Source organism: Sinohyriopsis cumingii, chromosome 10 (assembly GCF_028554795.1).
Source record: "Sinohyriopsis cumingii isolate HCF-2022 chromosome 10, ASM2855479v2, whole genome shotgun sequence".
Taxonomy (NCBI): Eukaryota; Metazoa; Mollusca; class Bivalvia; order Unionida; family Unionidae; genus Sinohyriopsis; species Sinohyriopsis cumingii.
In genome coordinates, this window is record NC_142970.1 from 107413474 (window position 1) to 107427293 (window position 13820).

General features: G+C 37.4%; 1 protein-coding gene across 1 annotated transcript in view; it reads right to left on the bottom strand.

Annotated features, from left to right (window-relative positions):
• Positions 1–7507, bottom strand: part of LOC149790792 (innexin unc-9-like) — a 65611-nt gene extending 58104 nt beyond the window's left edge. Inside the window, exon 1 of the mRNA XM_089972857.1 lies at positions 7368–7507. Coding sequence (XP_089828983.1) covers positions 7368–7369 — 2 coding nt within the window. The 5' untranslated portion in view covers positions 7370–7507. The remainder of the gene's footprint in view (positions 1–7367) is intronic.
• Between the last annotated feature and the right edge of the window lie 6313 nt (positions 7508–13820).

Below are 13820 nucleotides of genomic sequence, written 5' to 3' on the forward strand. Positions count from 1 at the left end.
TATCTGACAGTGAGATATGACGGACCTAGTTGTTTCTTTATGATGGCACCTTTTCTATATAATTGGACAAAACATCCCACTCACCCCCACCCCTAAATGTGCCTTATGGACAGGTGTGCTTTAGGTTCCATATTTGAAGGAAATGAGACATTTTTTAATGTCTTAAATCGGCAGGTGTTTATTTTATCAGGCGGTGTATGCCAACAACGCTTTTATCATAATGAAATTATTCTGTTCTACGGTAACATGCATGCAGTACAAAAAGTCAGTTTGATAGTCACGCTTGAAAAGTCCCCAAAACAGTATCACGTCAAAGGAGTGAGACACAACTGCGACGAAAATCTGTATAAACAACCCCTAATGTATACAGTATTGCACGCACAGCGCTGGCTGGCGGGGCTTTCTCAACTGTTTTGTCCTATGTTTCACAAATATTGACTTCGTGCGCGCTTTTGAACACACTACTTTTTTTTTCTGGAATATAATATAACACAAGATGCCTACAACCTTTTTTTTTTTAGCGGATTTCCATCCACGTCTATGTTGGCGCTAGCAATGGCCAAAGTATATAAACGTGATAAAAATTGTTAGATGGCACTGAAGTGTGTGTGCGTGTCTGTGTGTGTATGTGATTTGGTTTTTAACGTAGCTTTAACACTTTTTCAGTCATATCGCTACGATATCTGCAGTGTGACAGTTTATAGTGATAGCTAGCACTAGGACATCATGCCGCAGACATGTAGCATGATGTCCCACCCAGTCACATTATCCTGACACCTAGGCTGACCAGTCCTAACACTAACCTCTTAATGCTGAGCGCCAAGCGAGGCAGCTGCTGGTAACATTTTTATAAGTCTTTGGCATGACTCGGTCGTAGTTCAAACTCACGGACTCCCGCATCCGAGTTGGATGCAATAAACACTAGGCCTCCGGAGCGGTTAAAAATTATACTTGTAATATTCAAAGTCATAGAATAATATACTTTTCAAACCAATGACTCTGGAAATGAAAAGAGTCAAGATGTTTTATAGGAATTTATTCTCTGGTTGAATTAATGATAAAAGTTACTAAGTGATGCAAATACACAACTTGTCATTTCATTAATAATTTATTCTAATAAATGCTCGTACACAATAAGTAAACGCTAAGGTTAGTAAAATCCCATGGTGCAGTTCATCTCAGATTAAACAGACATTCAAACCTGCCAACCTTTTCTTGAGTATCTCGATCACATAGAAAACGTCAGGTAAAATAAATCTAAGTTTCCAAAGAAAATATGACAATGTTAACGAGTCAAAAATGTTGAAGCAAACAAAATCATCTCATATTTAGCACTTCAAGGGCATTATGTACAACACTTTTCTTTTCTCCCTTTAAAATGTTGTATGTTCCCCAAATTTAGAGGAGTGGGGGGCACCCTATTCCGTGCCCTTGAGATTCTTGGTGGAAAACTGTCTAACTTGTAAAAATTCAAATCAAAATTCTCTTTTATCACGGTAGAAATCAATATACTTGACAGGAATGTGTCCCATTATCGCTCTTAAACTGGTTTGAATGAGTCACGGGGACTCGTATCGTTGCTTACAATTTTACCTAAAAATCTGACACGTCCTATACAATCCTACAAATAAGGACACTTCTATCTCTTTTCGCGCGACCTACTTAAATCCCTAAATGCCGCCATTTATCATAAATTTCACCTGTCTTCAAATCTAACTAAAGCTGGAAGGAAGGAAATCATTTGTTAAAAAAACTATATGACATAAACCGTTATTTGAATAATCAAGATGGTAGGTTTAGGGAGCGCTCTACAGATAATATGAACTTCTGAAAGCGTCCCGGGTGTAAACACGCATAATGAAGAGAATATTGGTATATCTCTATGTTACTTTCATGTACTGTGGCTGAAGTTTCTTTAGATATTGTACTTGTGGAAACTGACATAATCTAAGCACAATGCTAACTAAACTGACTGGTCCCTTGTCCTAAAAAAAAAATACGATTCTGAATTAGTCTAAAGTACATTATCTTTGGCATTTATTAGAACAGGGATATGATTTTTGACAGACTAGACAATACCAGCTTCTGAAAGTGCAATGAATAAATTAACAAATATATAAAATGTAAAAAAAATATCGGATCTCTTTTCTTTACAAATTACCTCTTAAGTCCAAGAAGTTAAAATGACCAAGTTGTGATAGTAGATTTTTGAAAACTGCACACTTTAAGCAGAGCCGAGCTTTACACCCAATAACCCATGCAACACACATCAATCATACACCAAAATAAAAGATTTTAAAGTTCTTTCAACGATACCCAAGATATACAAGGTATTGTTTTAAAAAGCTAATATGACCAGTGAAGAAAACCGAGGAAATTATTTTCTTTTAAAACATAACCTTATACAAAATACGAAACTGTAGAGCGCAACCTTAAACGACATTCAACTATTCAATTTCGAATAAAGAGATGCCACCTTTTAACCCTTCCACGTCGTTCTTAGATTCCTGCTTTTGCAAAGCTTTCAGTATGCAAACGGAATCAAAATAAAAAAATAAAAAACCACAAGAAAAAACTGTTTTAGAGGAGGTTTCAATGCAGTTTCAAGATACGAGTAATTTCAGGAGTAAAAATAGCGACTTTATCTGGTAAATGGCTCAAAATGGTGTCGCAGACTTGCAATATTGGTTCCAACGTAATCCCTATACCTTTCATCCGTCTGCATACAGGGACATATATCCACAAATGAAGGATACTATTTCGTTGAATTTAATCTAAAAATGAGATGATCCTTTGTGGACATTCTGGATTCTCAAAGATCAGTATTATTTGCAACGTTTTGACAGCCGTGGTGATGACTTAGGAAAATTAAATTTTAGAGTACTTGCAACTATGACTTCTGTTGCTTCTCGGTGCGGACGAAGTCGTAAGCCAAATGGTGGAATTAAATTTGGTTTCTGAGAAATGGGGAGAAGTAATGTATTATGTTATCATGTACTTCCATACGTGCGTACATGTCAAATCTTTCTGCGCGGACACTTTAAGCACTGAAATATCATGTGAAAACATAGTTGTACAAAACTGCTTTAGATTCCAGACGAGGGAAAGTGAGCGACTATCATGAAAGTGCAGAAGCTTATTATATATATATATATATATATATATATATATATATATATATATATATATATATATATATATATACCGTTCCGGTGGCCTAGTGGTTAGAGCGTCCGCCTCGGATGCCGGAGGTCCGATCCCCGGCCGAATCATACTAGAGACTTACAAAAATGGTATTAACAGCTGCCTTGCTTGGCGTTCAGCATTAAGAGGTTTAGCGTTAGGACTGGTCGGCCTGGTGTCAGGATAATGTGACTTGGTGGGACATCATGCTACATGTCTGCGGCATGATGCCCCAGTGCTAGACGTCACTATAAACTGGCACATTGCAGACATCGTAGCGATATGACTGAATAATTGTTAAGCCTTAAAAATCAAAATCACATCACATCACACACAGACGTATATATATATATATATATATATATATATATATATATATATATATATATATATATATATGGCGAATAAGTCTTTTCAAGTGCACTGGAACCGAAAATGGTTCTAGAGTGTTATGGATTGTTTACAATAAATGCACACACACACAAACAACAATGTGCTGAATTTTACATTAAATAACTGCATGGTGTCGAAAGGTTTCAGTTTTTGGCGTGACATCGAGCACCTTCAAGCAATACTTCCATTAGACATACGGTCACAATTTGTTTTAATATCAAATTCAACCTCATCTTTTGTGATAAAAACTAGTTTTAATTTTGTACTGTTCGTTATCATATTTACATGGTCTAGAATGTAACATAAATTTCTTTGTTGCCATAAAGAATGGTAGGCTGAGAAATTTATTAGTCTTTATAAATCTTCACTAGTCCTTTCCACAAAACGATGTCAGATACATATCGAGATTTACCAGCCATAGGCCTACTGAAAGTATGAAAACTACTAGTCCGACAGGAAATTTACAAGCCATAGGCCTACTGAAAGTATGAAAACTACTAGTCCGACAGGGAATTCACCAGCCATAGGCCTACTGAAAGTATGAAAACTACTAGTCCGACAGGAAATTTACCAGCCATAGGCCTACTGAAAGTATGAAAACTACTAGTCCGACAGGAAATTTACCAGGCATCGGACTACTTAAATTATGAAAACTAGTCCGACGGAAATTTTACAAGTTTCCAGATAGGGAAAGCCACTAATTCAAGCCCTGATTAAATAAATAATGTATAAAACTTGGAAAACGACGCGGAGTACAATGAAGAATGAATATACTCATCCATAAACATGCGTACACAAAATGAGTAACACGTGAACAACAATATTGTACAAGCTTATAGAGAGAAGAAAGATATAGCATAATGAAAAAGTTGAAAAGAAAAAGAAATATCTACATGTCAGGTAAGGCACCCATTCTATATCAAAAAGGCAAAATGAGGTTTCATGGAACTACGCTTTAAATTCACGGACTGACCAAATCACTTTCTTACTGTTTTGCTATGACAATTATTAGTATTACTGTCATTATTATTTTTGTTTTTATCAAGACTTCACCTTTCATCTTTTTGTCTTGTAGTACTTCATGTTTCGTCTGCAATTGTTTGTATCTCCTTTTTTATATATACTTTCAATCTTCATTACTTCGTCTTAACGTTTAGCAGGAAGCGAGTAGCTTCTGATTTTGTTTTCGTACAGCCACTCTTGTGGTGGCAGGGTCCAGTTTCGTAAATAGGCCCCTGGCAAATTTCTTAACTTAAGGCTATGGTGTGACTTTTCATCCTATTATTGTTTAGTATTTATAGATATGGATATATTTGTGAACTAGGTGTTTTGGGCTCGTGTTGTTCTTGAAATTGATGTCAGGCATGTACACCTTCCATAGTTGCTCTGCAGTATGTTGATAGTGAAATACCAATAGTTGGCTAGGAAGAAGAGCTAGCCTCCCATTGCAGTAGACACATGGGTTAAAGGCAACTAGAGTATCTCAAAAACGGCTTGGATGACAACTATTCTGAATTGCATCAAACTATTTAGTAGACAATGTTTTTCAAAATTTTCATCCAGGGAAAGGGCTTGCGTTTGCACTGTGTGCACCACATGCTGTCAAAAATGGCATTTGGATGTGAAAAATGCAGGTATAAAATAGGGGTTGGGGTGCATGATCCTCTTCTGCTGTGAACTGCCATTGACTTCTCTGGTCAAGTGAATACTATTCTTGTGCTTTGTTTTAATATAGGTATCTAAAAATATGGACCTTTTTGACCTCACTTGTGTATTGGATTTTTTATGATTTTTTATACTATTGCGGCATTAAATTTGTACATAAAAACTGGACCCTGCCCCCTGTGCTGATGTTTATATGCTGTTGCAAGGGTTTATCTTCATGGTTCTTTTTTAATTCTTCCTATTTGCATTTTTAGAACATGTGCCGCTGGGCCTACGTTATACATACATAATTACGCCTACCCTATAATGTAAACACTTTTATCCTAATTCCTCTCAGTGGCAATGTACCGGCATATAAAGCTGAAAACAAATAACAAGCGCTGTAGCGAAGCCCAATGGTGTCAGTAACTAGGTCACACGAATCGGCCTACTGCTGTTACTAATTCAACTCCCACTGTAAACAGGAACACCTTAATGTTTAAATTTAATACAGTATGGTTAAATTCTAATATACCCATGATCAAACCTATACTTTTCAGATACAAAAATGAGATATGTTCTTGCAAGTTCCACCCCCAACCCCTCTTTTTATATCAACCAGTCATGACAATCGAAATCGGTACTTCCTGTAATTTTTGTTCACACGTTTCCAGAGAGGTTACCTTTAAGATCAGATGCATGGTTAGTATAATGAGTCCTATAGTGCCACAATCTTGCATCCGGCCATCTTGCATCCGGCCCAGTTTGCATTTTTCATGCACAGAAGATCCGTGCATTTTTTTTTCTGTTCTTTCATTTAGTTTGGACAGTTTCGTTTTCCTCTGTACGAAAATGTTGTTAATCTTTTGTTCTCCACGTGTTACGATCTTGCGTTGGTGTTTGTCCGAGTACACTGTTATTTCGTGCGCTCCAAGAAAGACCACGATTTTAGGTCGAAACGTCGGGAAACTTTGTTAATATCACAACACTGTCTCCCCAACTGTTGTATCGTTATAAAACATTTTTGCACATGGTGTGGATTCCCATTTTGTTTCTGCCGAACTCCCAGGTAATCCGGCAATATCAAAACCTTTAGGTTGTCAGCTAAATAAGTGTTTTTGCGGAAAATTGGACCAAAACAGACATTTGGATATGCGTATTTGCTCATGACGTACTGGAGGATAACCATCATTGTGGAAACCAAGTGGTCAAAGGCCAGATCCTCTAATAAATTGGTATTAAAAAGGGGATAGTACGTATTTATTAGAACAGATTGCTCTGGATTATTGTACAGTCACACGAGGAAGCGTCCGTAATATCCCAATTAATTTTTATTATGAGAAATGGAGAGGTCTGTTTTTTTTTATATCGCCACCCACCCACCCATATACTATAGAGTATAGATGGAGCTCACAACAAAGATGTCGCCGTTGATAAAGCTTTCCCATTCCACACTCGTTCCTTTATAATTTTAATACAAACTTTTCATAAATGTTCTGTATCTACTCATAATCTGTAAAATATTTTCAACCAGAAGGAAATATATACTAAACGTGTTTTCAGATTAATTTTCATAGTTTGTATTAAATGCGCACGGTTATTCACATCACGATTTCGAGAATATTAGAATTTTTGTGTCACGTGCATAATTATAAAAAACAAACAAACAACGCAACTGTGGAATTTAGTAAGGGAAGAAATATTTTCATATTATCGACAAACCTTTTGTCGCTTGATAAATTAAAACGTATCTTGTAAATGTATCTTCTACTGAAAGCTGATTTAATCAAGTTCAATTTTACAAGAAGATTTGGCCGAGAGGCAAGTGTGCAATTTATTTACACTGTCGCGATATTCAGGCTGGCAATGCAAAATCCACTGACATAAATTTAATTCTAAAGATATCCGCATTCATAACCCAAACCCCGTTGATATTCAAACACTTCCTTAGCTTTAAATCATCCGATTCCGACCAGCATTTGCATACATGTGTTGATCAGCTTTCATAAAGGGACAGTTACCCGTACATTATATCCGCTCAACACGAGGTGTGGTTGAACCGAATAACATGCGCTCACAAAGAAAATTCAGCTGTGATTTTTCATCAGTGAAATGTGTGTGTCAAAGTTTAAGATTTGTGTACTTACATGTCTCCACAGGGAAATGACTTATTCCAATGTTTAATACAACATCTTGAGCAATTCAAACTTGAACACAGTAGCACGTAATCCGTATTTCACACACTAAATCATATTTCCTCCCGCGTGCAATGACTTCTGTTGTTACAACAAAGTGTTGTTACTAAAAATAACCCGTGTGAGTAGAGGGCGCTGTTCCCTTTTGAAAGTTGATTTAAAAGGCGTGAATGAAATTCACATGACTATTAAATGCGTTCAGGAAGTATGGACGTGAATCAAAACTATAATTTTATGGATATATATTCTGACAATACTCTCTCTCTCTCTCTCTCTCTCTCTCTCTCTCTCTCTCTCTCAGTTTGCTGTATTTTATTTTGTATGTTCGATGCAAGTTTTGTGTTGTATGTTTATCACTACCATTGTTTGATTGCGAATTTGTTTGGTGTTTGAAAACTAATTTCGTATCTTTAAATTCAATCAACAATAATTGTTTTGTTAGTGATGCCCTCTCTGTGCATCTTTATTCTGGAGTATAATTTGGTTGCTTGTTGTTTTTTTTGTTTCTTTGTTTTGTTTAAAATAGATACTTCGTCGACAGTCGAAGAAACCATTTTTCTCCTTTATCATTCCTTTGTAGTTCTCTCTCTCTCTCTCTCTCTCTCTCTCTCTCTCTCTCTCTCTCTCTCGTATGCTCGTTTCTTACGTCCATTTCATGTTTCAATATCGAATCACATGAAAGTTATCAGTTCAAATAATACTTTTCAAAGTTAAAAATAATCTCTGTCTGTCTGTCTCTCACACGCACACACACATACACACAATTGTATAATTTTGTATTTTCTATATATGTTAGAAGTTTATTCTGAGTCGTATGTTTATTAATTCTTTTTTTAAATGAATAATTTTGCGTGATTCTATGTAATCCATTGCATGTCTTTAGTTTACCGTAAAATCTTCAGAAAACCAATCAGCCAATCAATCAATCAATCAATCAATCAATCAATCGTTTGTGTGTTTTGTGTGTTTTACGTCCGTGTTGTGTTTAAGTTAAATCACATATTAGTTATCAGATGAACTAAGACTTCATCAAGTTTAAACACCCCATACGTCTCTCTCTCTCTCTCTCTCTCTCTCTCTCTCTCTCTTGTTAGTTTTCTACGTCCCTCTTATGTTTCAGTATCAAATCGCATAGAGCTATAAGTTGAAATAATAATTTTCAAAGTCCAATATTCAACATCCGTGATCTCTCTCTCTCTCTCTCTCTCTCTGTCTCTCTCTCTCATTTTTAGCATTTCATCTAATTGTCAGAATTATTAGAAATAAAGTTTATGAAAATGCATCTCAACTTTTCGTCAAGCATTTACCTGCGTACATAATTATTATGGGTGATCTGCACGATGTACCGGCCGCGGCTTCGTCAAGCATTTACCTGCGTACATAATTATTATGGGTAATCTGCACGATGTACCGGCCGCGGCTTCGTCAAGCATTTACCTGCGTACATAATTATTATGGGTGATCTGCAAACAATGCAAGTAGTATCAGTATGGGCAGTTTAGATTTTTATTACTTACTTGAGCCAAAGCATCTGTAACCAATGACTCTATGTAACCAATGACTCTAACCTTCCATCAGACGCAAGTACCTGACTTGAGTAAATGGATATTAAACCTTGTTGAGGATAGCGAGACTGTAACCCAATGCAGACTCAAGTGAAGTTATTGTTACACCAGGTCAATGCACTGGCTATCTGAGCAATATGCATTAGCAAATAGTTATTCGATTTTTACTGCCTGTAAATCAATAATCTATTATGGGTTGCTAAGGCTTTTGTTCGGTATCTGTTCTGAGTCGACGGTGGTGTTCCATTTCCGCCAATATAGCATCGAACTCCGCCATGCTAATCATTTTATCCTTGATAGCCGTCGAGTACAGCTTAGTAATTGAAATAAGACTTCTTTGTTGCTGATGCAAGAATGTTGAATTGACATGTAGTCTTTGAGGTAACCGTATCGAAATTGATTTACTAATACCTCCGATGACAACAGTTACCATTAATAAATCCCCGACAACAAATCGAATAGCGTTGTCATAATAGTTGCCGTGGGCGTGATTCTCGCCAGAACAATGCCAACGGAGGCTGCAGCTGTAGTTCTAAAAATAGCATCTACAAACAATGGTCTATTATACGCACACACAGTTCTAAAATCTTAACTTTTTTTTGCTGGCTGAAACGCCATGCGATCATAACAAATATCTGCCTGGGGTGGATTAAGTCTGAGGCTAGGAGCCATTTACAACGTTCATTTAGAACCATACCGAGTGTTGAAAGTCTGAAACGACTGTAATCATTGTTACACGGACATGTTTGTCCTTGTAGAATGCCAGTCGAGATGTTTCTTTTCTTAGATGAGTCAGTGTTGGTTTAACATAATCAACTGGGAATACCATCGTGGTGCATTTGTCAATGAATTTCACTTCGTCGTTGTCGAAACAATCCACGAGTGTTTTCATTCTTGACTTTACAGTGTTCTCACGTGCTTATGCAATGCTTCCAGCAGCTTTCGAGCTGTTGATGCCACAACAGGTTGGCCAAAACGGTTGATTTCAGTCTAACCCTTAACAAAAACTATATTCCAGAGTTTACGAGGATTTGTTTACACCGCTATCACGGATATATGTATCGAAAACTAGAGTAAAAGCACGTCAAATGTTGACCGGACTAATCAACCACACCTTCAGAAAATTGCGCAACATCATCACCGCGTTAAAAGACCATCAATTAAATGTCTTGATAACTTTAATTTTAAACACAAACATCAAAGACAGCTAAGTACCCGACCGGATAAACGTTGAGTCCTTGGAAATGAATTTCATATCCGGAGACAAATCATATCACTGTTAATGTGACAATTTCTGCAACAACACAGTCCGGTCTGTAAATACGTGAAATTGGTAACACCAAAACAACGATGACCAGATCATTTATCATTAACTATCGTTCTACCCTAGTAGCCTTTAATTCCGGTTAGGATAAACATGTATGATCCAGACCTACGCACCTTTAAGATGTCAGATATGGGTGTATCAAACCAATTTTCAAGAGAATGAAAATCCAATCGGCCGTTGGTTAAGGTTGTTAAGCTACTGATTTGATCTCCTTCTTTGAGTGGTATTCCGTAATTCTGGCTCTATGAAGTTATTTGACTGAGTCGTGAAGGTAGAGTGGACTTGTAAACTAGTAAACTCAAATCCGCTTTTATGGCAAATCTGTTCAGATTCACATCAACACCGCGTCGACCCGAATAAAGTCCGTAAATGTGAACCACATATATTTTTTGTATTCTATCAAGCGTTTTATCTTCTTCTAAGATCAATACGCGCTTGTGGTGTTGGTGAGCGCTCAAATGTGTGTGGAATCATCGTTGTCAGTTCATTCAGCAATAAGACACATGCTTAAATGTCTCTGCCATTTTGAGTAAATCAAGATTGGATGCGTGATCTTTTGAGAGTTGTACCAGGTAGTCGATGGCCTCAGCCTGATGGTATTTTGCGTAATTTTGCTCGTAATTGAAGACCATTTTCTTTCTTTGTTCGTTTACAAGGCACTATACGGTCCCGAATCACCTCTTTCCAAGCCATCCTGAATGTCGTTCCGACTGCCTGTAATGTAATCACTTTTGCAACTGGAGGAGCCTCAGCAGCTAACAAATGGCTACGAGGAATTGAAATATACGGCCAGGTTCTTTTTGCATTTGCGTCACCCCTGAGTTGGATAACTTTAATATCACGGATATGTTATTTTGTTTGGCTTCATTCAACTTACTAAGTTCTATTTGGGTCATGTATATGGTGTCATTTCCATTTAACTGCGTAGGGGAGAGCCTTAATGTTACCCCGCAATCGTTTCGTATTGCGTTTCATCGTTTAGTATGCTGAGTTGGGCTAAGGTCAACCTTAAATTCGTGACAAGACACTATTATATAAAACAACAGAGCAGATTTATTTACTAGTTTGAGAAAACTTTGCCAGTTTTCAATTGACGGTTCCATGACCTTCATTCGACTACCTACGCCCTCTAGCAACAGCAGCTTATATGAGAGAATCAGCAACTGTAATTGTTGTGATTAGGCGGACCCGTAATACGTTTTCGGGCAATATGCAGGCATGTGACAATGTTTAGATACTGGTCAATCAACGACCATAGCTTGTGATATTCTCGTGCTACATAAGTGTTGTCAAAGCCAAGAATAATTTGTCTGTTGGGTTCCTAGTGACCGTTTAACTGCAGGGAATTTCGACATTTCGAACTGGTTAAATGCAATTTCATTATCGACCATCCAAATTACGTCGTTAAATTCTATGACTGTACTTTGGTTCACTGATGCCTAATAGTTAGTTTTTTTTGCCTCTGAAGCTGTTGAAAACCGCTTTCTATTGAGCTTGAGGAGACCGTATGAAATTAAAGCGATGATGTGCTTCCATAACTCATAAATGGTATCAACTGTGTTTCTGCTGACGTTGAAAGGATTATCACAAACATCCGCAATGGTAATTTTGTAAACAGCGAGACCAGCATCATTGTCTTTGGATTTCAGGAATCACGTGACTTTGTGGCTGACCCCGAAAGTAGGCTTGCAAACATCTATACAAAACCTAAACATGACTGATACACGAAAACTATAATGAATGTTGTTTGAGTTGTCTTTGTCGTGCCGCTACTCCAAGATTATAAATTATGTTTTTATTTTGCATTGGTGCGCCGCCACCACCTGCTCTGTTAACAAAATCGGGAGTGGGGGGGGGGATGGTCTGTTTAAGCTGCAATTCATTCTTTGTCATTTAAGATCTTTACCGGATACGAATGATACTGAAACCTTTTTGCCTCGGTCAAACGCAGAATCGGATACATTTTCAAATTTACCAATTTTTTTTACACTTATCAGTTTAGTCTAATACATTTTTGGTGGCTTCACCACTCACATCCAGGCTTAGTTCATAACCGTAATCATCTTCCCATCGATGCAATTAGCTAGACATTTGTTGGTCCATAAAAACGCACATGAAGCCTGCGGCTTTGAACCTTTGGCTGCAAGTACTATTTAGCTGTCAAGAGTTTAAGATCTTATTCTTGTCTGGGTGGTTCCTCCTCTGATGAGGAGAAACGTTGTTCTTCTTCCTTTGGATGTTCATCAGCCAGCTTGTGTAAGTTCCTAATCATTGATTTTTGCAATATCTGCTTTGAATATCTACGCTTGGTTTTGGCATTTTTCATCTATGGTTTGATGGAAGACAACAAGCTTTTCAATTTCAGGCCAATACGATCATTATCGCTTAAACTTTAGTGTCTTTCACACTCCTTGTATACTCATTGCGACCATTTCTCTTAAATACAACTCCGGATTGTTTCAGTTAGTAGTTCATGCTGTAACATATGGTTTTCTAATTCCTTTTTTTTATAGCGGCAACCCATACAGGAATTGTAAAGATTTGCTTTGTGATGTTAGCCTACATTTCGAACTTTTGATTTTAACTTTGACACGCACTCGCGTCGCTGTTCTTGTGGAACAAGAGCAAATGCCTCTCTAATATCCCCTCGTCATCGAATTTGTGCTAATTGTTTTGGAGCACGCTTTATCGGTCGTTGTGTTGTCATCATCTCGGCAGTGGATTCAGTGAATTTATTTCCTAGTTTTGTGGCATCCGCGCTTATGGCTACAAGTTGATTCGTTGTTTACTCAGCAGTGCAAACGTTTTTCGAAGCTCTCTGTGAGGCCATCACATGCAATTGTTCTGGAATGAAACATGCTTTTATCTATATGTTCTAGAAGGAGTTCCAGTTCCAGTTTATTGCGCTCGTCTTTGTGACGTCGTACAGCGGTCTCTGCTATGACATAACCCGTCGATTTCATCATTTTATATATTCGGTATGGTTTACTTGTTAGTCTTTTTATTCTCCAAAACGGTTCGATACTTGCATGGTTTACCAGTCAAACCAATTTAGAGGACACAATACAGGTCCTTGCTAAAATTTGCGAACGTATTTCGAAACTCATGTCCAGTGAATGTTTGAAAGGCCATGCACGTCAATGCCGTGAAATATCACCAATATGATACAGTTGTCTCGGACTACTTAGGCAGGTATGAGTTGTGTTGTGATATAGATACGTTTCTGCAAAATATTCTCTCAGGGTTATCTTGGTATTCATAGTACACGACCAGATTATGTTCTCTTTAATCATGGCCGTCTGTGGTAGGAGCTTTACAGATTGTGGAAAAAAACATGAACTGTGCACGTTTTATTTCTTGGTGACAATCGAAGCGCTATTGAAAACTCACCAAGTTTATCGTAACACGGTTGATCCTTAGATGACGGCCCAATTATGTACAACCTTTTCAATATTAACCATCTCAAAATCACATTCTACAATAACTGAGTTTTCCTTGATCCGACCATGCCAA